General features: G+C 55.0%; 1 protein-coding gene across 2 annotated transcripts in view; it reads left to right on the top strand.

Annotated features, from left to right (window-relative positions):
• STUM (stum, mechanosensory transduction mediator homolog) overlaps window positions 1-12967 on the top strand; it is a 56633-nt gene extending 43666 nt beyond the window's left edge. The window contains exons 2-3 of one of the 2 annotated variants that reach the window (XM_025430660.3): window positions 7127-7306; window positions 11957-12967. In XM_025430660.3, coding sequence (XP_025286445.1) covers window positions 7127-7306; window positions 11957-11991 — 215 coding nt within the window. In that variant the 3' untranslated portion in view covers window positions 11992-12967. Of the gene's footprint in view, window positions 1-7126; window positions 7307-8816; window positions 8930-11956 lie in introns of those variants that run through there. The other variant, XM_049112460.1, reaches the window with a different exon arrangement.
• Window positions 12968-27930: the final 14963 nt, after the last annotated feature.

The following is a 27930-nucleotide window of genomic DNA, read 5'->3' as shown; positions in this document are numbered from 1 at the left end:
TAACCAAGTGAGCACCCCCAGGCGCCCCATCCTAACCATTGTTAAGCATATAGTTTAGTGGCATGAAGTCTATTCACTCTGTTTTGCAACCAACCCCATCATCCATCTCCAGATGGATATCTTTTTTTTTTTTTTTTTTTTGTCTTGCAAGACTAAAACTCTGTCCCATGAAACACTAAGCCCCCATTCCCTCTGCCCCCAGCCCTTGGCCACCACCATCATCTTCTGTCCCTATGAATTCGACCCCTCTGGGTGCCTCACATGAATAAAATCACGTAGTATTTGTCCCTTCTTTATTGGCTTATTTCACTCAGCACGATGTCCTCAAGGTTCATCCATGTTATAGCAGGTGTCAGGATTTCCTTTCTTTTTAAGGATGAATAATCCAGTGTATGTGTACACCACCTTTTGTTTATCCACTCATCCACCTCTCAACCCCTGGGGTGCTCCCATGCTTCAGCCCTTGTGAACAATGCCTCTGTGAACACGGGGGTGCAGATACTGCTTTGCGACTCTGCTTTCAATTCTCTTGGGTACAGATCCAGAAGTGAAATAGCTGGACTATCTGGTATTTCTATTTTTACTTTGAGGGGCCTCCATATGTTCTCCACAGCAGCTGTACTAATTTTCCTTATTTTTTAATGTAAAGATGCAACATTCTGGCTAAACAGAGCTCAGCCTTCTAAACTTGACAGATCTGGGTCTAAATCAAGGCTGCGCTGCGTGGCCGGATCATTCAACCTTTCTGAGACTTGCCCGGCCCCACCCCCCCTCATCTGTAGACTGGGAGTGTTAATAATTAGCTCTGAGCTGTAAGGATTAGAGGTAAGGTAGGCAGAGGGAGGGTACACGGTGTCGGTGTCGCACACTGTAGGTGTGGGGGGAATGGCATCTGTGTTATTTTTACTTAATATTTCCCCCACCTGCTCTTGCTCAGCTCTGTCATCATGCCACTTCTCTAGTGTTCTCCTTTTTTTAATGGTGTCAGCATGTGTTTATCTCATTTCCCACCATGCACAGTATGCCAGCAGAGGTTAAGGACTGAGGCACACTTCCCGCGGGGCCCTAAGTCCCCTGTTTCCATCTGTGTCCACTCCCAAGCCCTGAGTCCATGCCCCATCCCTCCGCAGCTCTGCTTGTCCATCTCACATACTGCCTACTCACCCAGCACCCTGCCGACACATGATGGTTTTCCATCACTGCTTCCGTTGTATCGCTCTCCTGCTTCGCCCTCCTGCTCAAAACCCTGCCAGAGCTCCATTGCCCCCAGCTTAGGGGCATGCACCTTCTCTGGGCATGCAGCACCCTTGGCCAGGACCCAGCAGCTGGCCACCCCTGGCCACGTCATGGGCCCTGCCCCCACAGCACCCTGTCCTGCTCCTGCCTGGGGGAGGAGGCTGGGGTTCAAGTGCCATTTCCATCATCCCCCCTCTGCAGACCGGGGCATTACCCTCGCTCCCTTCCTCCTCCATCAGGTGGGGATAAGGAGCTTCCTCACTCATCTGGGGGAGTCCAAGGGCATGGACCGAGTCAGGTGTCTGGATGGGCTGCAGAGAGACCTAAGTGCTGCAACCAGCTACATCTCCTAGGAAGGAGGATCCAGCAGCTGTCTGTGTCCCCGACCGGCTGTCCATGGGTGAGAGAATAATCACCTCCAGGTCCCGAGTCTCCTGGCTGGCTCTGTGCCGGGAACACGGAGGGGCCGGTTCCTTGTTTGATCCGTGCAGCTCACACTTGAGTGGGCATTTGCGAGGAGGGAGAAACTTGCTTAGAAATGAAGATTTGCCCCCCACCCCCACCCCCAGATCTAAATTTGGATCGTAGGTGGGACTCAGGCATCTGCATCGTTTCCCGCTATCCTGAGAAATAATTGACATCCCTCACGGTGTAAGTCTGAGGCGTAGAGCGCGGTGGGTTGATTTATAGTCGTTGTGAAACCATCACCGCGGCGGGTCCTGCTCACACCCAGCTTCTCGTGCAGACACAGGACAAAGAGAGAAAAAACTTTCATCCTTGCGGTGAGAACTCAGGATCGACTCTTAACTTTCGTGTGCGCCCCACAGCAGTGTCCGCTACGTGACCCCCCAGTGCCTGCGACCCTCGCACCTGGGGTTTGCACCTCCTGACCCCCTCCCTCCGGCTCCCCCCCCACCCCCGCCTCTGGTAACCGCATGTCTCATCTCTTATCCTGAGTTCACTTTTAGTTTTTGTTTTAGATTCCAGGTACCCGTGAGATCCTGTAGTATTTGTCTCTCTCTGTCGGGCTTACTGCACTTAGTGCAATGAAGGCTTTATGTTTGCACGGTGGTAGGATTTCCTCGTTTTTTAATGGCTGAATAATATTCCATTGTACACATTCGTACCACAATGTCTTTCTCCGTTCATCCATCCGTAGACACTGGTTGCTTCCGTGTCTTGGCTGCTGTGAGTAATGCTGCAGTGAACATGGGGTGCAGATACCTTTTTGAATTAGTGTGTTTATTTTTTAAATATATATATTCCCCAAATTGGAATGCTGGACCATATGGCCATTCTATTTTTCATTTTTGAGGAACCTCCATACTGTTTTCCACAGGGGCTGCGCCCATTTACAATCCCACCAACAGTGCAAGAGGGTTCCCCTTTCTCTGTATCCTCGCCCACACCTGTTATTTCCTATGTCGTTAATTTTAGCCATTCTGACAGGTGTGAGGTGGGATCTCACTGATACTGAGTGATGATGAGCATCTTTTCATGTCTGTTGGCCATCTGGATGTCTTTGCTGGAGAAGCATCTATTCTGGTCCTTTGCCCATTTTTAATTGAGTAGTTTTTCTGCTACAGAGTTGTATGAGTTCTTTCTGTATTTTGGAGATAAACCCCTTATCAAATATAAGGATTGCACATATTTTCACCCATCCCACAGGTTGTCTTTTCACTTTGTGGATGGTCTCCTTTGCTGTGCAGAAGTTTTTAGTTTGATGTTGTTCCACTTGTATATTTTTTACTTTGATGCTTGAGCTTTAGGTATCACATGCAAGAAACTGTCACCAAGACCCACGTTGGGGAGCTTTGTGTCTGTTTCCTTCCAGTAGTTTCTTGGTTTCAGGTCTTACATTTAAGTCTTTGATCCCTTTCAAGTTAATTTTTGTCAGTGGTGTGAGGTAGGGGTCCAGCTTCATTCTTTTCCATGTGAATATCCAGTTATCCCAGCGCCGTTGATTGAAAAGATTGTCTTCTCTCCATTGAGTGTTCTTGGCTCTCTTGTCAAAGATTAGTTGACCATATATGCCTGGGTTTATTTCTGGGCGCTCAGTTCTGTTCCATTGGTCTATTTGTTTTTATGCCAGTACTATATTGGTTTGCTTACTATTGCTCTACAGTATATCTTTTTTAAAAAATTATTTATTTGAGAGGGAGCAAGAGAGAGAGAGCAAGCGAGCACACAAGCAAGGGGCAAAGGCAGAAGGAGAAGAAGACTCCCTGCTGAACAGGGAGCCCCATGCAGGGCTTGATCCCAGACCCTGAGATCATGACCTGAGCCGAAGGCAGACGCTTCACTGATGGAGCCCCCCAGACACCCCTCTATAGTCTAGCTTGACATCAGGAAGTGTGATGCTTCCCACTTTATTCTTTCACTGACTTCCCAGGTGTGGTTATCAGTTTCACTTTGAAGATGGGGAAAGCCACAGGTCAGGCAGGCTCTGTAAGCAGGGCTATAGGATGGCCTAGTGAAGTTTCTGGTGGGGCGGGCCAAATACTGGCTGTATTTGGGAAAAGCAGAATTAGCTTCCCTGCCTGGCGCAGTGGGAGAAGCAGCTCTAATGCCAGGAAAGCTTTTTGCTTGTTGTTTTCACTCAGGCAATGCCCCCAATGCCCTGGATGAACAGGTACATTGGCTTTGCTCTGTTGGCTTTGTCTGCCATTTCCCCAGCCGGAGCAGTCAAATACAGCTTCCTGGTGTGCTCGCAGGCTCTTCTGGTCCAATGGGGCTGAGAGCCATAGCAGCTAGGGCCATGTCTCATCCCTTGAGGGCTGCCCCTATGTCTCATGCCTTATCTGGGTGGGGGTAGGGGGGCTCCTCTCACTTTCCCAGACTCTCCATTTGGGAGAGTCTGGGAGCTACCCCCAGCCTTGGCCATGAATTAATCCTCCTGCCTATGCAGAGTGGGGAAACCCTCTACGATGGGCAATGGCTTTGCCCTGGGGGTGATTTGCTTGCCGCCTGTCTCTTGGCTGGAGGGTTAGAGGGCCACATGGCTTCCACGTGTTCCTTCCAGCCCTCGGGTTACATGTGGTAGGTAGACCTTCTCCACTGTTGGGATGATGACTTGGGCTGTGCGGGTGTGAACTCCATGTGCCAAGGTCTCTGCTGGTTGTCGTAGATCCATGCTGGATGTTCCCACCCGCATCACAGTCAGATTCCGGTGCTCCGGCCCCACAGATTTGCCTGCAATCCCTGTACAGCTAGATCAGAGTAGGGGCCCCCAGAAGTGACCTGCAATGCTCAGGGGAGACCTCTGGGTGGGCAGGGTGGGATCCTCTAGTGGTGTTTTGCTCATGCATAGTCGTTGGCTATTCTTGTTGTGAAGCAAAATGATATCAGCAAGGACCTGTGTCATCATCCTGGTGACATCATTCCCTCCAGGTGTCTATAGTTTTAACAAATACTGCAGGTGACAAAGCAGGAGGTCTGAGGATGCAGTTAACACTGGTTACATTTCTTTGGATCCCTACATTCCACCTACTATGCACAGGCCAGAAAGTGCATGGGATGCCACCTGGGGTCTAAGAGGGACCATCAGGCCCTCAAGAGGCAGAAACACCCAATTGGTGGTGATTGTAAAGAGGAGGAGGATGGGCAGGATTGGGATTGGGAATCAGCACATGGACCTGAGGGATCAGCCTTGGATCTGGGGCATATGGGTGTAGAGCCAGGGAAAGGCCACCTTGGGAGCCAGTGGGAGCCACCAGGGTTGGGCAGGGAAGGGCCAGGAGCTAGAGTGCAGAGAGGAAGAAATATGGATGCCAAGGCAGCTTCCTTGAGGAGCAGGAGCTCCAGAGGAAGAGGAAGAGGGGGAGTGTGAGGATGGTTACTGGTCTGTTGACTGGTTTTGCAAATGTCCTGCTCTCTCGTCTGCACTTGCTGTGAGGCAGAGACAGCCAGCAAGAACATGGCCTCAGATGGCCGTGGGGTCAGTCCCTGCCTATGACCATGACCTTGCACAGGATACTTGATTCTTGAATGTATGCACTTATTTTTAGGGATTTTTTTAGTCTCTTTTTTTGCATTTTAAAATTTTTATTTAAATTCAGTTAACCTATAATGTATTATTGGTTTCAGAGGTAGAGATCAGTGCTTCATTAGTCTTATATAACACCCAGTGCTCATCACATCATGTGACCTCCTTCATGTCCATCCCCCAGTGACCCCATCCCCCCACTCCCCTCTTCTCCAGTGACCCTCGGTCTGTTTCCTAGGATTAAGAGTCTCTTAGGGTTTGTCTCCCTCTCTGATTTCATCTTGTTTTTTTCCCCCCTCTCTTCTAAGTCTCTGTTTTGTTTCTTAAATTCCACACATGAGAAGATTTCATTTTTTTGATGGCTGAGTAATACTCCATTGTATAAATGTACCACATCTGTATCTATCTGTCTATCGATGGACATCTGGGCTCTTTCCATAGTTTGGCTGTTGTGAACATTGCTGCTATAAAGATTGGGCTGCAGGTGCCCTTTGGATCACTACATTTGTAACTTTAGGGTAAATACCCAGTAGTGTGCAAGCACTTTAAAATGTAGGTTTTGTTATTATTTAGATATGGAGAGGCCAACAGATCAGGAAATGACAGTCATTGAAAGGATAGTTAGTCACACTTCCTAAAAGGAGGGGTCACGCCATGCTGCAGGGGTCCACATGAGGAGGTGCCAGAGATGGTCAGGAGACAGAGGTCACAAGGGGCAAACATGGGCCTTCACTGTAGTTTGCAGGGAAGGAACACACAAGGTAGGGTCAGCAGGCTAGGGGCTGGCCAGTTTGAACAATTTCAGGGGGCTGTCCTGAATCTGGCCCTGAGCGATCAGGGTGGGGGTCTCGCAGCCTGGAGTGTGAGGGTCCATAAAGGAGCTGGTTGAGGTGTGGGCTCTGGACTCGGGAGTCGAGTACCAGGTCTAGGAATCAGCTAGCCCTGAGGGGCTGTCTCTCCAAGGGCAGCAAGACTCCAGGTGTTGAAGCACAAGGGACATCTGGTTAATGCGGTGTGTTAGTGCGGGGGCAGAATCATGCTCCCCCAAAGATGTCTACACACTGACCCCCCCAGAACCTATGTGGATGTTACTTTATACAGTCAAGGGGAGGGTCTGCAGATGTGATGTGAGATGCGAGGTTTCCCTGGATTATCTGGTGAGCCCAATGCAAAGGGTCCCTACCAGAGGAAGGCAGCAGGCCGGCTGCCCTGAGGGGTGCTGCAGGCTCAGAGCCCATGTTGGAGAAGAGCCTGACTCTGGGGAAATGTCATTAAGGGCAGCGCTGTCACCTGCAGGGATCTGAGAAGTCATGCCAGGGAAGGGAGCTGGACACACACACTATGTTGCTTTGGGCTCTAACCCCACCCCGCCCCCACCGCAGGTCTGGAGGTTCTGGGGGAACACCATCAGAGGAGGGTCTCTGAAGGATTGGCACTGGCCTGTGCTCTCTCCACTCTGCAGGCACCTGGGGCCTGAGCTCCCATCCCTTTGTGTGTGCGCTGGGGGTCACTTCCTAATTTACCTCTATTGGGTGGCTCCTGTGTCACCCCAGTGATGCTGACTCTTCTGAACTGCTAGGCCCTTTATAGCCTTTGCCACACAAGATCAATACCTTTTCCACCGGGCTGTTCAGTGTCCTTGCAGGTGGCTGCACTATGGCTCCCACATGGGACGGACAGCTTGTGATGGTCCCAGGACTGTGCCGGGCCTCCTGCGGCTGGTACATCGGCCCCTCCAGCACGGGGAAGAGAGGCAGGCCGGGTCTGAGTGGAAAGGTGCTGGACACCGGGTCGTCCCTCTCCTAGCTGCCAGGGGGTGGGCGGCTGGGCCCCAGGCCAGCTAGAAGCACGCGTGTGGCTGTACCCCCAGTGCCCTCAGGAGGTTGTCCATCCTGCCTCTCACAGGGACGTTTGTCTCGGCCTTTGCCGTGCTGTGCGGAGCCCGTACCGACCTCCCGGACAGGCATGTGTGCTGTGTCTTCTGGCTGAACATTGCAGCGGCCCTCATCCAGACCCTCACGGCCATCGTCATGGTGGGCTGGATCATGAGCATCTTTTGGGGCATGGACATGGTCATCCTTGCCAGTGAGTAGCCACCTGTACTGTGCCTTCTGGGTCAGGGGCTGGACCAGGGCTGGAGGAGGGTCAGGAGCCCAATGGTCTGGGTGATTGTGATCCTTCCTGCGGGTGTTGGTGCTTTGTGGCGAGGTCTACTCCTCCCCGGAGACTGGGCACTCAAGGGGGCTCCCCTGTGTCCTTGTCACTAGAGTCTGCAGCCGCCTGGCAGAGGGGACCCTCCCTCCCCCTCTCCTGTACTCCCAGCCCAATGCCTGCAGGGAGTCCCAAGTGCAGACCCATAGAAACCTCACCCAGAGGATGTGAACAAGACAGGACAGAGCTTCTGTTCAGCTTGGACGCATGGGGCATCCTATTTGTCAAAGGAACAGCCCCTGACCACCCTGGGTAGCTGGGGTGTGGCCCATGTGAGGTGACGACCCTGTGCCTAGCGGCCCCGTCTCCATCATGCAGTTTTCAGAAAGAAGGAAAGTGTATGTGGCCTCTCCACCCACAGGAAACCCTGTAGCTGCGGCTGTTGTTCTGTTTTGTTTTTATAGCCGGGACAGCACGGTTTTCTCCTTCCTTTGATTTAAGCTTTGTTCATTGTTGAGGGGACCTTTGCCAATCACTTAGCACTTTATGATTCAGACACAAAACTGTTTTGTGAAAGTGTTCACGGAACCAAGTTAAGTTTACCAAAACGACTTCCCATCTATGAAACAACCCAGAAAGACAGCGCACGTGCCTGGAAGCAGCCCCGCGGGTGGCCAGGCACCCCGTGTGCGTCCCCTGCATTTTCACATGTCTGTCTATGGCACAGGGCCCCTGTCCACGGGGCCCTTGCCCAGGAGAATCCGAATCCTTTCAGGCACCACGTTGCCTCTCTTCACACCCCAGGCGCCTCCTGGTGTCCTAGCAGCAAAACCATTCATAGGCTGGACTGTCAATGTTAGAGAGAAGGACAGCAGAGACAGGAGAGGAATGATCTAGGATCACCTGTAGCGGACTGTGCATTCAGGATCCTCAGAGGATGCAGGGCACACACAGATGCCAGGGCCAGGCGAGGCCTCGGGTCAGTGACCAGGCAAGCCACTCGGCCAGAGAAAATGCAAGCCCTGGAGCCTGAGTGAGATCCAGCAGAGCCAGTGGATTGGACAGAGTGGCTGCCTGGATGCAGGTCTTCAGCAGCAGAGGTCAGGGAAGGAGTGGGTGGATGTTGTGTCGGGACATCCCAGAGTCAGGGCAAACCAGGCAGGCCCTGGGAGGCAAGGGCAGCCAGAGAAACAGGAGGGGAACACCAGCCCTGGCTGGCAGCTGGGGGTGGGCTGGCCCCATAGCGGGCTAGGCTGCGCGGGCTGCTCTCAGGGCTGCGCTGCCCTGTCAGGACATCGAGGCACACGGACCCCGGGAAGGGAGTAGGCTGAGAAGGCAGCGAGTAAGGCAGGCCCTTTATGGGAGCCTCTCCCTGTGCACTTGAGCAGGGCCTGCAGAGCACTGCAGACAGGCAGGGAGTGATGCATGCTGGTCACTTCCCTAGGGGCCTGTGGCACGGCCTGCAGGCTTCTGACCCTTTCCCGGCCAGAACCTGGGAGGCCTGCTCTGGGAAGCATCCTCAGCTGCAGTTGCAAGACCTGACTCCTTCGACTTCTTCTTCCCATATCACCCCAGTGTCTGGCCAGGCACTTGGACATGTTAGGAAGGGAACTTTCTGCTAAAGTGGAACACACCCACATCTTAATAAAAGTGAGTTGGCGTCTAATCTATAGAGCTTTCTGGTTATTTTTATCTTGGTTACCCTTAAAACCCAGGAACCACAGCGTCTGTGTCTTAGAGATAACTGAAAGGGCCCCCCAGTCAGGTCCTAGATGAGGGACTGTGGACCCCAAGAAGCAAGATGGGGACCTGGTGACTTCTCTTTCCATCACCCCAGACGGTGGGCTCAGTCAGAAACCCCTATCTTATGGCTGGTGCGTCTGGTGTAATCAAGCTGCAGGATACCCACATTCCCACCCTGCTCCAGGGCCCCAGGCCTTTGCTGTGGCCAGTACACTTCTTGGACGTCTGCACACAGGCTCCAGGGATGCTGTTTTTTGTGCCCGACTCTTCAGACTTGGCTGCACAAGAAAACCCACCACATCTCACTGCTGCCCACCAACCCCTTCTGCCTGCCAGACTCAGCCACCCATCTCCCCAGGGTGCCTTCCCGCTTTTCCAGAAAGGAAACTCACCCTGGAAGGATATGGAATTGCCACCCTTGAGATGGGGCTGCAGGCTTAGATGGCTCTGAGCAACAGTGCAGCGTCCATGTCCCAGGATGCCCACCCTGAAGGGAGGTCCTGTGAATGACTCATCTGTCCTAATTGATAGTTGGATAGGGCCACTCCAGGCTCTTCCTGCAGAAATGAAGGAAACCTCTCAGTGGAAACAGTGCAGGATGACCTTTTTTTAAGATTTTATTTTTATTTATTTTTTATTATTGACTTATTTATTATTTATTTTTTTATTTATGAAAGACAGAGAGAGAGAGAGGCAGAGACATAAGCAGAGGGAGAAGCAGGCTCCCTGCAGGGACCCTGATGCAGGACTCGATCCCAGGACCCCAGGATCATGACCTGAGCTGAAGACAGATGTTCAAGCACTGAGCGAGCCACCCAGGCGTCCTTTATTTTTATTTTTTTGAGAGAGGAGACAGAGAGAGAATGAGCGCAGGAAGGAGGTGGGGCAGAGGGAGAGGGAGAAGCAGACTCCCTGCTAAGTGGGGAGCCCACCCTGGGGCTCAGTGCCAGGACCCTGAGATCACAACCCAAGCTGAAGGCAGACACTTAACTGACTAAGCCACCCAGACGCCCCGAGGATGACTTCCATACAGGAGTGTCCGGGGGGTCATCTATACACACACTATCAAGAAAACCCCCCAAGAGGACAAGAAGGGATCTAGGTAGAAGTTAAAGCCAGGGACTTTACAAGCCGCTCTGATAATAACAAGCCAACAAGAGCCAATCCTGCTGGAGGATGGAGAGATACGTGGTCTTCCTCTGCCGTCCTCTCCCTGCTGCCACGCCCACGGCAGACACCGCTAACCTCATCGTGACACCTTCTGCTCATCCATCCACGTGTTCTCCGCACGGGGCTCGGGTGCCACCGCCTGTGGATTGAGATGTCTGTACAACAAAACCTCTTTGCCCCGTGGCCTGGCCTCGGTTTGTCCCAAGGCATTAGGCTCTGCGAACGTGGCTCCTGTCCCTATGCGGGATGACCATGCGGCTCCAGCAGAGCCCAGCTGGGGCCAGGAGGGAGCACCTCACATCCCGAGTGTGTCCTGCAGTCGTCCCTCTGCAGGTGGACACGGCAACCCAGAGCGAGGGGCAGGAGGTGGCCCCCGAGGGGGCTTCTAGGTGGGGCTGCAGGCTGTGCACCTGGGGAGGGGAGGGGAGGGCCGGGGCCGCACCCCTGCAGCCCCGCACCCACCTGCCGGCCCCTGGACCACGGGCACAGCACGCACATGGCCGGCCACCGTTTAGACTTCAGCCAGGCCCTCTGGCCTCTGTTTTCACCCTGTTTTCTCTTTTTCTTTTCCTCCTCTCCCTCCTGCCGCCTCACATCCCTGTGTTGTCCCAGTTTCCCAAGGTGAGTCTGCTGATGGGCGCTGCCTGCCACCCCCCCCACCCTTGCTCCCCTCCTCGCACCCCTGAACCCCTCCCCCACTCTCACCCCAGCCAGCTGCCAGGCTTTTATCTTCTTTCTGGTTTTTATCTATTTTCTTTATTGTTGTGTGCTGCTGTTTATTCTGTGGTGTTTTCTTTTTGCGTCTTTGTTTGGATTTCTAGCTTTTGATTTTGGAAAATGTTGTAGAGCAGACAAAAGTTGAGAGCCTAGCGTCCTAAGCCCCTCGGGCCTCACCCCCGGCTTCAGGAACTCATGGTCACTGTCCTTTATCTGTGACATCTTATCTCTTTCCTGCATTTCCCCCACTCTATTTAGGCTTAAAATTGGTGAATAATTTGGTAAATAATGAGAGAAAACAACCATCCAGTCCACAGAAGCTCCTCTGGGGGCCCAGAAGCCAGCTCATGGCAGGGTTGGGGGGGGCATCTCACAAATTCCAAACTCATAATTTCATCTCTAAATATTTCACGGCTAAATTTCCCCACCGGTCTCATGACGATCAACAGTGTTTTAAAGGCTCGGCACCTTCACTCATGTTTGTCTGTGTCCCAGATGTCCGGCTAGTGGAACACGCACACGGTGACAGTCTTCGGTGTTCCACCTTCTTGTTTTTCTTTCTGTCCTCCTCTCTGTCCATATGTCCCAGATGCCTGGCGCTTGGGGAGGAAGGCTGGCTCAGCACTTTCTCCCAAGACTTGCCTCGGGAAGTCATGCCAGGCCGGGTTTTTGGGCAGTGGCTTCAGGGATGTGCATTCAGGGGCACGTTGATCATTTTGCCACCCCCACCCCAATGCCCTCCTGTCCTCTATCCCCGCTAAACCCAAAGTCCCGCAGTTCTCTCGGGACTGTAAAGTCCATGCCCTTGCGAACAGGTGGACCCTGAGTATAGCAGTCATTCACACCTCGGTGTGAATAAGATCTCATGACCATATGGCAGTTCACAGGCACTTCCTGGAGCAATCCTAAAGGAAGCAGGCTTCTAAATATCTCTCCTCTGCTTCTTCCTCACAGGCTACAAGGAGCAGGGCATCCCACAGCAGCTGTGAGCCCGAAGGAACCACCGAGAATTCCAGGGTGATCCCATGAGGGCTGCACCAGGCAGCAGTGGGCACCAGGACCTTTACATATTCTCTTCTGCCATTTCCTGGGTTTGGAGTGGAAAGGGGGGATTTAAAAAACATTATTTATTTTGAAAACGCATCTGCTTTTCTTGGCAGGCTGTGAGACTGCCAGCCCCTCCCCCTATTCCAGAAAGACACAGGCACCCAGTGTATCTCAGTGGTGGGGAGTGGGGGCCAGATTACTGGCAGCGAGGCTGGAATGCGTGGCTCGCCCCTGCCCTGCACAGCTCCCTGCCCACTGCCAGGGCACACTGGGACTTCCAGGCCAGGCAGCAGGGGCTCACCGAAGGTCAGGATGTGGCCGAGCCTTCCTCTGGGTCCCCAGCCCCTGTCTGAATGTATGCACTGTGGTCTCCCCGGGGACCGAGCCAGGGCAGGAGTGAGGATGCACACACTCCAGCCCAGTGCTTGCCCTCAGCCATCCCAGGACTGCCTGGGGACGGATGCCCGAAAGTCTCTCCTGGCCCTGCACTCCCGTGGCAGCCAACCCTTCACCCACCCCCTTCTCGCCACTGAAATCTCTGGGCCTGGGTGTGTTTTGACCTTTGTTTCCCTAGAAAGCTGCCAGTGACTCCATCCATGGGTGAAACTGCTAGAATGGCCAGGTGTCCATACACAGAATCCCCAGCACAGGTGTGAGCAAGCACAGGTCAGCAGCCTTTCACGTTATACTTAACACCACTCCTGGTCCACAGCCGTTCTCCTGAAATCCTTGGGGCTGGATGGGTCTCTGAAATCAGAAAACTTGGATTTGAGAAAGAATAAGAGCCATTTATTGTGCATTTCCTAACACCCCAGCATTCTAAAGCAGCTCCCCACCATCAAGCACGTGACTGTTCTTGCAAAGAATCCTGTGAAAAGTCAGACGATTTGGGTTCAATAAAAACCATACATAGTCTCACCTTGCTTGGTTCAGGACCGATTTTGGCATAAGTTATGGAAGAAAACTGAGCAGCCAAGAGCTTTTGGGGATTTAGAATTGGGGAAAAAAAAAGATTGTACGGGTAGATTTCTTGCTGCTCTCTTGCAGACGAGACCCTGGGACTCTGCTGGTGTTATGCAGAGATTTTTCCCGTTGGGAAGGGTCTGTTGGGGCCCCCAGGGCACCTGTACACCTGGTTGTTAGGGAGCCGGACCCCAGGGCGGGGGAAGGAGCTCACAGGAGGCGTTGGGGCCGCTGGGGGTCGGGTACTGATCTGAAATGAAGAGACAGGCGATCCAAAGTCACAGTGACAAGCTGAGCCTCTCCATGTCTGTTTTCATTTGCTTTCTGACGTGGTAATTGCTGAACAGTAGGACTGGCCTGAAGCTGTCTGCACCCCCACTGGACTCCCCAGAGGGCTTCTAACTGTCAGAGACTCAGAGTGCCGCCAGGGCTGGAGCAGGGACCGGTCTGGTCTTTTCCCTGTGGCTGGATGGGCGTGCCTGGGGAGCCTGCGTGTGGGCAGGCCCCTGACCCCCCGAGAGCTGCTTTGGGGCCCCTGAGTCTCCATTCTCAACCCTTAGCCGGGGGCAGCTGCCCGCTTACCTCACCCACTGGGCTTTCTGATTACAGTCCTGCCAGGGAAGCACCTCGGGCTTGCTGTGTTGCTGTGGATTGGGCAGCTCTCTGCTTCCATGGAAAACAAATCCCCTGCAGCCAGTACCCCCCAGCCCCCAGCTCCGACTCAGAGGAGGGCTCTCTGTACCCTACCTGATCCTGCCCCCACCGTCCACCTGCCCAGGCCCAGGCTCCACTTTCTGAGCACCTGGCTCTGTCTTTCTTCCTGCCTCCCTCTCTGGCTGACCCCAGCCAGGTTTCTGCTGTTTCTTTGTGTTTGGAATCCTGTGCATTTTCAAGGCGGGGGATCAGATTTGGTTTGATCCAGAAAGCCAGAAGCTTTTGGTGTGTGAGGACGGTGCCGTCTGGGCCAAGAAGACAGCAGGTGGCTGCTGGCTGCTCCACAGGAGGCTGCGTCAGACGAGGGAGCCTCTGTAGCCAGGTTAGAGGAGCTCTGGCTGAGGGACGTGACAGGCCCAGCCACCCTCCCACGGCCCCTTGCCCCAAACCCTCGGAGTGTGGCAGAGTGGGGCCCCCGCCCTGGGAGCATAGGATCCTTCTTTCCTGCCTCAGGCTGGGGTGGCTGCTGAGAGGTAGAGAAGAAAGAACAATTTATGTTGCATGTTTAGTGGCAATCAGATATAGGTGCAGTTTTCTTGAGTGACAGGTGTCACCAAGATCCCTGGCGTGGGATGGCTAATACAGGGGCTCGTGGGCCCCCAAGGCTACTTCAGCTCCTGCAGCTCCCCTCAGCTACCAGCTGCTTCCAAACTTGAGAGGATGTCAGCCTCCAGAGGAAGCCCTTCCCGGGTAGCTGAGGGGTGTGAGGAATGGGGGGACCCCCATCCTCTGCACACCCAGTCAGTGAGGATTGCCGTGCAGGGGAGCAGCTCCAGATAGCGACTCTCTACTGTGCTGTGGCCTGTGGCCTTAGAGTCACCGTTTTAGATGTGGGGCAGTGGCCAGTGTTTCACAAGAAGGCCAAGCTGGCCACACAGGCCGTTGGAAGGCCAGAGTTCACTTATTAAACACCAGGCAGCTGAAAAGTGGGATCCTCATGCCAGCAAGTGCTTGGTTGACACACAGCTTGTTGGTGACAGAGCTGGGCTTGCCCTGGTGGCCCAGCATGTGGGCGATAGCCCAGAGGTCACAGGGCACACTTGAGGTGGGGCCTTTCATTGCTCAGACTGTTGTAGGGTACTCCTCAGCTAAGGTATTTGGGGCTGGGATCGCAGGCATGCAGGGAACATCACTGCCCGTGAGATACACCCAGGACGTCATGGTGGCACTGGGACCAGAGTGGTGGCTCTCTGGAGCAAGAAGGAGGCCTGGGTGGCCCGGGAGCATCCTGTGCGCAGCAGAGACTGTTTGGTTCTGAGTCCGGCTGGGATGCCCAGGGCCCCTGTGGGGGCAGTGGGAGGCAGAGGGCTCCCCGCCAGTCCCTGCACCCCTCCTGCCTGGCCCCGGAGCCAGTCCCTGGCTGCACATGAGGGGAGGCTGGAAGGGACCTGGACCAAGATGCCTTCCCTCTGCTGCCCCAGCACCATGCATCAGCCTAGATAATGTTGGGCCCTTGCCAGGCGGAGCGTGGCGCATTTGACCTCTGAGGCCCCTTGCCCGAAGCCTGGCAGGGGTGCTGTCAGGATGCTGAGTTCCCAGATGTCAGGACCGAGGTGCCCAGAGAGCAAGGCCCGAGCCCAGACATGCAGCTCAGGGCGGCACAGCTGACTCACGGCCGGCATCGGAGCACTGCCGCAGAAGGAAGGGGGTTGTGGGGCGCCGGGAGGCCTGGACGCCTGGCCCCTGTGGAAGCAGCAGATGACAGGGAAAGCTTCCTCGGCAAGGACTGGGAGCCTCCACAACGTGCCATCCTGGGCCACCCTCCAACCCACACCCCGGAGCGGCGACCAGGGCTGGAGCTAGCAAAGGAGTTGCCTGGGGCCTGGCACGGAGGATGGGGTCCCTCACCGCCACCGCCCAGGGGCTCCAGGCACTCTGACTCCCCCACCCCCCTGAGCCATGGCTGCGACTCCAGCCTCATGCAGACGCCACTAGGGCCCAGGAGCAGTGGGGAGGACGCGCACAGAAGGGAGAGGAAACCACACTGTTGGAATTTCCCCGGGCGGGGGCCAGGGCCCCAGACCTCAGAAGAGCCAAATGCCAAGCCCAGGCCTGCACCAGGTGGGGCCGAGTCCCCAGGCCCAGGAGAACGCCTTCCCAGGGCCTGAGGCTCTCCAGGAGTAAGCAAGGGGTCCACTGAGGTGGTCCTTCTGTGCCAATTCAGCTCTTGAAAAAAAAATCTGCAGGGTGTTCTCTTGGGAACCCCCAACCCTGCGCAGATGGGGTGAGTTTGCAAGGGTGGCTTTGGGGTTGGCTGGACAGGGGCTGCTGGGCCTGGGGCTGAGCCAGGGTGGGGCCTCCTGAGGCTTTTGTGCCCCTGAGTGTTTCTATGCTGTGAGAGATGCTGGCTGCCTCTGCATCATGTCAGCTGCTCAGGAATGTATCATTTAAGAGTGCGTCCCCTCCCTGCTGGTGGCCTCCGGTTTACTGTAGTATCCCGCCTTTTGCCAGTTGGCTTGAGGCTCTCAGCAGAGGCACTGGAGTTGGAAGAACACATTGGAGTTGGAGGAGCACATTTAGAGCACCCCCTGCTGCGTTGACCTTCCCTGGAGACCATGACCTTGCATGCAAGGGAGCAGGGCGGGGGCGCGGGTGGCAGGGGCTGCTGCTGACCATCAGCTGCCATATGCTCCCGACCAACCTGCCCGGGGCTTGAGCCTGGGTTCCTTCTTCTCAACAGTCTTGCTGAGCCGCCCGCAGGCAGTTCTTGCAAGTGGGGCTCCCTGTGCCGTATCTGTGTGTCCAGCAAGCACTCAATGGGTACGGATGCAGCCTGGGGGGGCTCCTGGAGAGCAGTGTCCAGGCCACCTGCATAGGGAGAACAGCAAGGTGAGCGGAGGCAGGGCAGCAGATCACCCCGTGGAGGCCGCTATGTGAGGCCAGAAGGCCAGGAGGCCATGCTGCAGGAAGGGAGGCAGGGTTAGCCTGAGGTTGGGGGGGGGGGGGGCGATGGTCCAGGTTCCACTTTTATCACTTGGTGGGCTCTGAGAGCTTCAGGATGTCCACGGATCATAGAGGCATGCCAGCCATGTGGGATTCATGAATCTGCCCTAATCCCTGTGGCCATGGTGAGGAACCCCAAGCCACAAACACTGGGGCGACTTGTATCCTCAGTGCTGTTTGGCTCTCTTCTTGTCTCATGCCTCAGTTTGACCATCTGTAGGTTAGGGGCAAGGAGGGTCCGGGCAGCCAATGCTATTCCCGTTTCTGTCAGAGCAGAGGCCTTGGGAGACAAGCCCGGGGCCCGGCAGAGAGGCAAAGGCCCCCTCCTGCACAGGCCCCATGGACACAGAACTGGCAGCTCTGGTGTCAGGACTCTTTCCAGTGATCCAGACACAGGGGCGTGCCGTTCCACTCTTCCCTCCTGATCCTGTCACGGCGGGGAGGCCGATGGCAGGGCCATCCTCATATGTGTCCCAACTTTCCAGTGCATGTTGTCTCTCTGGATTTAGTCCTCAGTCCCTCTCACTGCCTGCCTGGATTTGCCAAAATGCCAGCCACCCCCCGTCCAGGCCACTGTCACCCAGGTGGGCAGAAGCAGACATATGCACTCTCTCTTACACACACGCACACGCACACATGCATGCTCACAGCCCCTTTGGCTGCTGGGTGAGGGTAGGACTCAGGATTGGGACCTTAACACCCACAGAGGGGCCCCTCACACTGCCCAGGAGCCATTCCTCCAGCGTGGGCCCTGGCGGGCAGCACTTGCCCTTGTCACTCACCTAGGGCCCAGATGCACACAGTTCCCTTTATCCAAAGGACCTCCGGGCCAGGCACCCTTCTTCCCAGGGCCCATGGCTCAGCAGTGCCAGCCACCAATCCACCCAGCTTGGCCTTCTGTGGCAGGGATAACATGGTATGTGGGTCTGCCCAGAGAGGAGGGGACCCTGATCCCTTTCTGGGCTCTTCTGGGGCTGCAGACAGTCCACCCCACAACCCTCCACCCTGCCCTGGATGGGAAGCAGTGAGGAGAGAAAGGGGCAGAGGTCATGCCCCCTGCCCTCTGCTTTCTAGGTTAGCACCTGGCCTGGTGACCCAACCAGGGAGTGGGTGGCAGGGGCCTCAGTGGCCTGGGCACCCCGTGGGAACACTTGACTTGGCTGGCCCTTTGCACAAGCTAAAGTACATGCCGTTGTACTTGGTGCCAAAATTTTTAAAACAACATATGTACAAACAGCACTGGTTCATGCCTATTAGCTGCCTTTGTATTTGGATGAGTGTTGTGCTGTGCTTTGCAGCTTTGATACAGGATCAACTTTGTTTTGGTCTCTCTTCCTCCTGTTAAAGGAATCTCTGTCCGTTTCTGTTTTCTGGTGAGACCCACTCCTGACCTCCCAGGGCTTCCTCGTCTTACTTCTGCTCAGACCCCAGGGGCCTCCCTGCACCTCCAGCCTCTTCCCCTGGGATCCCAGGCAGCCAAGGGAGTCTCCAGCCCATCCCAGTGACTGGAGCCTTCCTTGGTTCCACAAGAGGAAGAAACCTTACTGCTGGGGACCTAGGGAAGCTTCCAGACTTGCAGCTGGGGGCCCAGGCCGGCCTGCAGCTTAGCCTTCCCGATGCCCTCAGGACCAAGCCTAGGTCCCCACATTCCCTCGAGGCACCAAGCAGGGTCCGGACCTCCCCAGTGCCCTGCCAGTTTTGGAAGTCGCAGCTCAAGCACCATTGCTATACCCGGAATGGGAAACACCGCGCATGACAACAGACCCCTGTGTACATATCTCCATGTACATATTTATATATTCTGATTATAAATATACAAAGCATGGCATCTCTTTGGCATTCCAAGTTTTTTTTTTTTTTTAATTCTGGAAATATGGCTTTAGAAACTTTCTTCCTTTCCCTCTTTTCTATGTAATAAACACTCATGTGACCTTTCTAGTGGCTTCTCAAACCCTGTGTGCTCTCGTTTTTCCAGCTGGTAGGCCACTGCCTTGAGGCCTGTCTCTGTGACATCCTCGCAGCCCGCAGGCTGTCCTTCCCCAGGGCAGGCCCGGTGCTCCTTCAGATCCTTGTCACCCCCCACCTGTTTTCCTGGGGAGCTGGTACAGCTCACCCCCAAAGGCCCCCATCTTTGGCAATCAGATCCCTTGCAAGGAGGATTTTGCCCACCAAGTCGGGCATTGGGCCCCCATGGGGTTTCCCAGGAACATGGTGAGATGGGACTCATTTCCTGCTCAGCCGTAGACTGGCTATGGAGGGAACCATCTGGAAGTGTTAGGACAAGGTGAGGAGGACATATAATGAGCCACTAGTTGAGCTGACTTGAGCTGGGAGGGGAGAAGGAGCACTGACATATGCACTCTCTCTTACACACACACACACACACACACACACACACACACGCATGCACACATGCATGCTCACAGCCCCTTTGCGAATCCCAGCTGGCATTTCCTAACGGGGTGGAGGCCCGAATAGCTTATAGAATCTGTGGATGAAGACAGTATAGAGATTAGATGAACAAATGGGAATTCAGAAAGCTCCTGACAGGCAGATGTGATCCAACAAGAAGAAATCTATGGGCCGAATCTAACGGCCCAATGAAAGCGCTGCCCTGGGCTGTCAGCACCCCACTCTTCCCTCATGCTGGTAAGTCAAGTGCACCAGGAGCCACAGGTGGAGTTCTAGAAGCCTCATGTGCAGAGCTGCAGTCAGCGCCCTGCAGTAGCCATGGAAGGTGGGTCTCCAGGTGTCACCTGGTCCACCCCCCTGCGACAGGCCCCACCTCTTACTGTTTCCTCACAGCAGCCCGAGACCCCTGAGACCGCTGGGTGGGTCCCTTTACACCCCTTACACAGGATGCTCCAGCCTGGCTTGTGGGAGACACTGTCTTCTCAAGGGCCAAGATGCCTTAGAGGGCTTCTGGCCACAAGTGGGTCCATATCAAAGTCCAGCCTGTCCTGGAGACTCCAGGCTCAACTGGGGTGACCCTCCAGGGCCCCAGACATGCCAGTGCCTCAGGCTGACTGGAATCTGCTAAAACCAAGCCTCCAGGTCCAAGGTGACTGGATGAGCTGAGGCACATCCCAGGATCTTTTTTTGATGCAAATGCTCACTGTGCTCAGATAGTGCTGGGATGCTTTCTGCCAAGAATGCTTTCCACAGGTTGTGCAGCTTCAGAGGGGTCCCTGGCGGGGGGGAGTTGAGCTATGTGAAGGCACCTACGCCCCCAAATCCTCCGCACCCCCAGCCCCTGGGCTCTGGGCCAGGCTCGTGCTTGCCTGTCTCCTCCTGTGGGGGACAGGGGGTGCTAGGAGGAAGGAAGAGCAGGATGGCGTGACCCCGACCCATTCTCCCCTGCCAAAGTGAAGGATGGCTGCCTACCAGGTCACTGAGGCCTTCTCACACAGTGACATAAGCTAGGAATTACTGAAAAGAGGGGGACCCCACAGAAAGAGGAGACAGAGCCAGTGGCTGGCCATGTGAAAGGGGTATGCTTCCAGGGCTCAGGGGCAGCAAGATACCCTGGGCCCAGGAAACTCAGATACCTGGAGACACATGACAGACCGGCAGGCCTGAACATCCCCTGGCGGAGGGCCTCCGCATCCTGCCGACGGCATTCAGGGCCCCAGAAGGGCTCTGGCTCTGAGGCCAGTCATCAGACAAGGAGGAGCCTGTGCTCAGAGCTGGAGCCTGCAGCTGTCTTTCCAATCAGAGCTGTGTGTATTTTCATTTCCACCCAAAATAGCTATGTTTAAAAAAAAACAAAACAAAACACAAAACCCCCCTGAACTCTAGAAAGCAAAGAAACGTTTAAAGTGTCATTAGTGGAGGAGAGAAGCACTTTGCCAACTCTTAGAGGCTATCCACGTGAGGTTCCAGGCCGGGAGGGGAGCCCAGAAGTCAGGGGATGGAGGACTCCCCTCTGCTGTTGGCTTTTGGGGAAACCCGAAACATATTCAGGATCTTTTGAAGAGGCTGAAGTGGGAATGAATGGGTGTTATCACCAAGAAACCCGTGTTGTTGCTCTGAGCATCCTGTCCCCTAGCATCCGGGGTCCCCAGAATCTGCACCTGCTCCCCCCCCACCCTCAAATCCTCCCTGGCTCCTCAGGCCCAGCTCAAGAACTGCATCCCCCGGGGGGTACCACATCCAGCAGGGTGAGACACACTGAGCCTGCTTGCTCTGCCTTCCTCCTCTCTCTTCCAGGGGCCACCTGTTCCCCTCATACCACCCATGTGACACTGGGAGAGGCTGCCCATCACTCAACTCCCCCCATCCCAGCCCAATCAATGGCTCGTCCCTCTCACTGAGCTAACCTGCAAAGCTTGAGGTCTTTCCTGAGCTTTATGGGATCTTTCCTTCTTGGTCCTGAGGCCAGAAGCCACCTCTGGCCAAGGTCCCTGCCTTGTAGAGACAGGAAACCAGACAAGACACCAGCATGCAGAGGGACGCAGAGGGACAAAGCCCTCACTCCTGCCTCCCCTAGGCCTGTCCTAGACTTGTCCCTCCCATCACAAGCAGCAGGTACTCCCGGTGGCCCCTCCCTGCCTCCTGGGCTCCTTCCTTCCTGTCTGCAAACTGGTTCAAAGTCAGCTTCTCTTGCTAATAACAACAGAATCCTAACACAGTATTTGCTCAGCAGTCTCCACTTTCTGCTGGAGAGCCACAGCTACCTAGCACGCTGCCACAGCCTGTGGCACAGACTCGGGCTTTGCATACGGGACACACACATTCCTCATCCCCCACATGCACGTGCCAGGCTGGGGCACACGTACACTTGCTCTCCACCTGCAACCAGCGATGGAGTTGGCACTTAGGCATTATAAGCTTTCGGCCCCAGCCTCAGTCTCCCACCTTCCCACTCCACCTGTCCCCTCCTATAATGGGGCACAGTATTTATTTATTTATTTATTTATTTATTTATTTATTTATTTATTTAAAAGGTTTTCTTTATTCATGAGAGACCCAGAGAGAGAGAGAGAGAGAGAGAGAGAGAGAGAGAGAGAGAGGCAGAGACACAGGCAGAGGGAGAAGCAGGATCCATGCAAGGAGCCAGACGTGGGACTTGGTCCTGGGACTCCAGGACCCTGGGCTGAAGGCAGGTGCTAAACTGCTGAGCCACCCAGGGATCTGGGGCACAGTATTTAAAGCAAAAATTATAGGGGCACCTGGCTGGCTCAGCTGGTGAAGCACATGGCTTTTGATCTCCGGGCCATGAGTTCGAGCCCCACGTTGGGTGTAGAGACTACTCAAAAATAAATAAAACTTAAAGAATAAAGAAAAAATGTATACATGCACAGCCATGTTGAATGAAACTTTTTTTCCATATAAAAAGTTCCAGAAAAGGTTAACATACGTGAACAAATGCTTTCTTTCCCATCAACCTGGCAGCAAACATGGGTAGTGCAGGTCCAGGTGGGTGCAGGGCCAGGCAGGACACCTTGGGCATGCCGGGAGTTGCTATCTGGTTAAAGCATAAGAAACCAGCTTGGAAGTTCCAGGACCAAGATCAAACATCTCCTTGCTGAGCCCATGTGCAAACTGAAGCCAGAGGTTGGCGTTGAGAAGTCCTTGGGAATTCTGAGCAATCCCGGGCCCTCGGGGGTGTCCTGTAGCCCAGCCCTGCTGGACTGCCCACAAAGTAAGGCCCAAGCCTCTTCGCAGAGAAAACCGGGTTTCTCAGACACAAAACTCAGCCCCAGATGGTGGCAAGTCCTAGAATAATTTTATTCCCTCATGCCACCCTGGCCCTCTTTAGGCATGCTACTTTGTCCAGGAAAGGTGGAATTAGGAACGGTCAATTGCTAATGAGGCACACCTGCTGCCTTCTACCTAAAATAGAAATTCTTTTCTGTAGAGAGTCCTCTCTGTACCTACTATAGAAACAGGATTTGTTTCCATTGGCTTCCTGCCTGTCCGAAGCATTGGTTACTTAGCCATGCAAATAAGCATGCGCCAACAGGCCTATGGGCTCAAAGAATTGTAGCTCTGAGAGAAGCCAGCCAGACAGAAAGAGAGCAAACATTTGGAAGAAAATGAACAGCCAAGCCTCAGGAAGGGTGGTGGAACTTTGGAGGCTTGACAGGGTTTCCAAAGTATCTTGTGATTTCAGTGAAAGCGTTTCACTTACCAGCTTTGCTCTGGCTTCCTTATGGGACCCAAGAGGCATTGTTCAATGTGGCCACGTGGCAGCCCTGAGGCCTGGGACCCCAGGGCATTTGGGGGCAGGGCTGGAGGCCATACCTGAGCCGCACCTTGCCAAGATGGAAAACGCTGGGTGCTAGGCCTCACTGCGGCCTTGGCCTACAGGTCACCAGCCTGCAAAGATTTCCCAAGGCCTGGAGCTGAGGAACTCAGGGTGACCCCCTGCGACCCGGAGTGTGCAGTCAGAGTCAATCTCAGATTCTTTCTCCAGCCCACAGGAGTCTGGCTTGACGCGTGGGGAAGGGGACACCCTCTCGCCCAAAACTTGCCTCCCTGGCTTGCTTTCCAGATTCACTTCTGGCCAATTATGCAGCTGGTGGCCTGCCTGATTTTGCAGAATCCCATGCACTGGACTTGAGCTAGTAAATGTATCTTTTTTTTTGCCATAGTAGCCATATATATTCATTAAAACACTTTGGAAGATAGAGAAAAGTAGTTGAAATAAAGTGTACTTGCTGACTGAAAATTACTTTCTCAGTGGATGTGGCTCTTCTGAGGAACTGTGAAGTCTCAAGGGCATGGCACCCAACCTTCTACCTTTTCTGTGAATTCGTCCACCATCTCCCAGGTAAGTGGTCAGAAATTTCCTTGTAATTCTTCCAATGACTGGGACTCCACCTTACTCCTCCACGGGACGTGAAGACCTGTTAGAGTTGTGTTGGCTGAGCCATACCTGACTTTCCTGCGGACGTCTACTCGCGCCCCCGACCCCCGCCGTCAAGCTCTGCAGATCTCCCCAGAACCCAGGATAAGAGGAGGGTGCAGGACATCCTCTGTCTCTGCAGGACCACCAGCTCTGTCTTGCATCTACCTCCCCTTCTTTTCTGCACAGTGGACAACCTGTGGCCCCTCGGACCACTGCTCAGGTGACCTGGCTTCCAGACACACCCTGTTCTGATGGAGGAATCCCAGCTCACATGTTTTAGTTGTCAAGGGCTGTGTGTGTGTGTGTGTGTGTGTGTGTGTGTGGAGGGGTGTGGTGCGGAGGGCCAGGGCCCTAGCATGAGCAGCGGGATGGGGTAGAGCCAGGTCACCACAGCTGTGTCCTTGGATGGTCGCTGGTCGCCCCGCTGAGATCTAGACACAGGGATAGAGCACGTGGCACTGGGCACCCACCTCTGCCCCCTGTCATTGCGGCCCCTGCTCCGACCAGGCCCGGGGCCCCACACCCCCTGCACCCTGGACTGCTGCGGGCAGAGGGCAGGCAGCAGACCCTGTGTGAGGCCCCCTGAGCAGCCAGCAGGCCAGAGGCAGGGCAGGGAGTGAGTGGGGAGGAGCAGGACGGCACCCCAGCTGAGAGGCCCGCTCCTCCCTGGAGCACCCTGCTATAACAGGCGGGAAGGTTTCTGGAAGCCAGATGAGCAGACCATGCTCAGGATGAGTAGGGCCCCCCACCCCGAGCTGGCTGGGCAGAAGCGTGGGAGGACAGGAAACAGGGGGGACACTAGAGTGGCCAGGACCCCATTCCTTCCACATGCGTGGATTTCTGGTTCTGAGAGCATGCCCGTGGAGAACGCTGTGAACAAACAGAACACACTAAGGAAGGGGGAAAATAGCAGCTCACAGGTCTCCGAGGTTACTCTGTCACTGAATGGGATCCTGTGAGTGCCGCACCCCCCCTTAGGCTCCCGGGGACTTGCTCTGGCACTCTCCAGGTTAAGTGTCTGGCTGTCCCCGACGCCCCCATGGGGGTGTCCCCTCTAACTGGGTGGCAGGGGGAACTACGCTCCTTCTGCCACCCCTCCCTCCACCCCAGCCTCCAGCTGCTCAGACCAGGTGTCCCCAGGTGTCCCCCCGCCCCCACACAGCCACAGCTGCCGCAGAGGGGTGCCCACAAACCCTTCTCACACCTCTGCAGCCCACGGCCTGACCTCAGTGTTCCTCTGGCCCAGCCTCCTCGCTTGTGCTTCCTCTCCCCCAAGCCCCCAGCCCCCAGGGGGATCCCGTCACATGCTACCTCCTTGTGCCATGGCAGGAGAACTGTTGAGAACAGCTGCACACCTCACCCCCACCTGGGCCCTACACGGAGCCCCCTCTGGCCACCTGCAGCTGCTGCAGACCTCACATCCTCTTGGTGCCTCAGTGGCTTCGCATGTGATTTCCCTCCACCGCCCAGCCCTTCTGGATAATTCTGGATAAACTGACCTTGGGTGGCACCTCCTCTGCAAAGCCTCTGTGAAGTGGCTTTGTCCCTCTCCTGGGACGGGCACCCTGCCTGTGCCCCCGCAGACCCCCAGCACAACACTCTTCCCAGCGAGTGCACGAGCCTGCTCACCTGTCCGTCTCCATGCACACCTGGGCTCTGATCCCGGCTCTGGTCCTGCTAGCAGCGCACCTTGCTCACGTTTCCTAATTTATACAACACAGGTAAAGACACCAAGGGTACACACGTCCACTGTTGTGGCGCCCTTTAGGAGGTTTGGTATGTGCGCTGCTCACCATCCCCCCTAGCTGTCAGAGCTTCCGACGTCATTGCTGTGGCCGCTGTGGCCCAGCAGGACAAAGGTGCAGCCAGGCTGGGGGAAGCCAGGAAACAGGGAAACTTTGCCCCAGGGCACTTTGGTGGGCCGTGAGCAACCAGCGAGTGCATGAGCTCCCCCGCCTTCCTTCTTCTGGAAGGCTGTCCTGCCCACGACCATCCGGAAGGGGGCCCTGTGCCCTGCAGCCTGCTGTGACCACCTCTGTGGGTGGCAGGCTCCACTTCACTCAGGCAGGTGTGCTCAGAAAGCATGACTTCCATTGAAGTAAAACAGGGCCACTGCCGATGGCAAATTGTCCCAGTGTGATACCATTTGCCCATGATTTGCAGAAACTATTTTTAAAATAACCCAAATCCATGGCGCCGCATTGAAAACCACAGAACTTAGGGATGTTCTGACCCCACCGCCACCCCCCAAAACCGCTTTACTCATTCACAAGTTTGGGAGGTAGGGGATGGGAGGTGGAGCAGGGAGCCGACTGCCTGTTAGTTCGCCGCAGGGTGGGGGGCTGCCCAGTGCTCCCCCGGGCTCCCACGCTGGAGCCCCACCCCAGGGGCACCGTGTTTGGAGCAGAGCCCGGGGGAGGGCGGAGCGGTGGGCCCTGCCTGGGCGGCTGGGTGCCCCTCCCTGAGCCAGACCCAGTGGAGCTCACCCTTGGCCACGTGAGGTCTATGGGAAGCCAGGAAGGGGCTCTCCAGAAACCAACCAACCAGTCCTTGATCTTGGACGTCCAGCCTCTGGAGCCATGAGAAGATAAACTTCTTTTTATTGTTAGGATTGTATCAGACTGGTTTTCTTTCTGCTGGAAAAAAACCCAAGCTGCAAGCGCTCACACATGACTGAGGTGCGAAATCTTTTTTCTCACTGAATTTTCTGCCCTGGCCTCACTCCTCAGGGCTGTCTGTGCTGGGTGCGCTGAATGCCAGGGGCAGGCCACCGCCGTCGCTGTCGAGGGAGAGAGGGAGATGACCTGCACACTGTGTCCTGGCGTTTGAGAGAACACAATGCAGCTTCTGTGTTTCTGTGGGAGGCATGTGAGCCGGCCCCTGAAGCGGCAGGTGAACTTGGTTCTGCCCAGGCTCCAGGGGGTGGGGGGGTGGGAGGGTGGGGGCAGGAATGACTCTGTGTGTCTGTGCGCTGGGGGTCTCTGGGGGAAGGCAGGCTGCGTGGGCTGTGCTTACGTGCAGGGTCATATGGATTCTAGAGCAAACAGGGCCTCCCAGGAGCTCCTTGGAGGCTGCACCCCCCTGCCCAACTCTGGCAGATTCCAGGTCTTGCCTGCTGGCCATGGGGGCCGGAGCCAAAGCCTGGGTCCTGCAGCTCAGCCTCACCCCTCGGAGAGGGCCATGCTTGAGGTCATCATCTCCAGGGCCTCATCAGGTTTACAGTCACCACCACCAGGACTCCTGGCTTGACCACAGGCCACCCCTAAAATTCTGTGATGCAGCTCCGTGCCTGGAAAAACCCTGCCGCTTCGTCAGTAGTCAGTTGTGTGGGGTTATGGGAAAAGCTTGAGTCTCTTGGCTTATCAGCTATGTGACGTGAAATAAGTGACTTACCCTCTCTGTGCCTCTGCTTCCTCATGCACAAAATGTGGTTAAGGAAGCTCCTCTTACAGCATTTTTGTAAAGGTTGTACTAAGGGTCATGAGTCACCTAGTGTGGTGCCAGGCTTGGAGTCGTTTTTTGCCTGTGGCCGCTGTCAGTGTGAGACAAAGATTGGGGGACTGTCCCATAAAGGGACAGATAGTGAATATTTCAGGCCTTGTGGCCACGGAATAACTGGGACACCTATCAGTTCCAGCGTTACAGTGTGAAGGCAGCCGTAGACAGCACGTAAATACATGAGCATGGTTGTTTCCAATAGATTTATTTACAAAAATAGGTAGTTCTAAGGTGATGCCTTTCAGAAGGCTGGATTGTTCAGAGAGGGGAAGGGGGGCCCGTGGCCAGACGGCCTCCAATGGCAGACACACCCTTGCAGCGAGGGGGGTGGTGCACCTTGCCATCCCGGGAAGGGTATTACAAACCAAAGATTCTTAAGCCAGGGCCCATCGACCACCTGGGGATTTCTCCAGAGGCTTTGGTGGGGACAGAGGGTTGTCCAGGAGTCCCTGAATTTGTATATAAAACTGTGTATATGCTTATGGGCATTTTTCCGGGAAAAGTGTTTGTTGTTTCCTTTAAATTATCTAAAGCATCTGTGATTCCCCAAAAGGTGAGAAACCACTCTGTTAAGCCAAGTGAGTCTCCAGACTTCAGTGAGGACCCTCAGTGACCTTGGGGTCCCGGCTGATGTGAGAAGAGGAGCCAGGGTCGCCAGGCCTGCCACTGCTTAGAGACAGGCTTCCTACCAACTTCTGGTTCTCAAACTGGTTTGAGGAAGATTTCCTGCTGCTCCCCCATCTGGAGACAGCCCAGCACTCCCCCAACCCACTGCCTACCTTCAGGAAGCTTCTTTCCTCTGTCTCTCTCTCCTCCCCAGACTTGGCCGTTTGATGGGACTCCAGCTTCCTGACCAACTAGGTAAGGGGGTGAGACCCTCAGTCAAAGAAATGCAAGGGACAGAATGGAG

The sequence above is a fragment of the Canis lupus genome, chromosome 7 (genome assembly GCF_003254725.2).
Source record: "Canis lupus dingo isolate Sandy chromosome 7, ASM325472v2, whole genome shotgun sequence".
NCBI lineage: Eukaryota > Metazoa > Chordata > Mammalia > Carnivora > Canidae > Canis > Canis lupus.
Note: the sequence above shows the minus strand (reverse complement) of the source record. Positions and strands in the feature narration are given on the sequence as shown.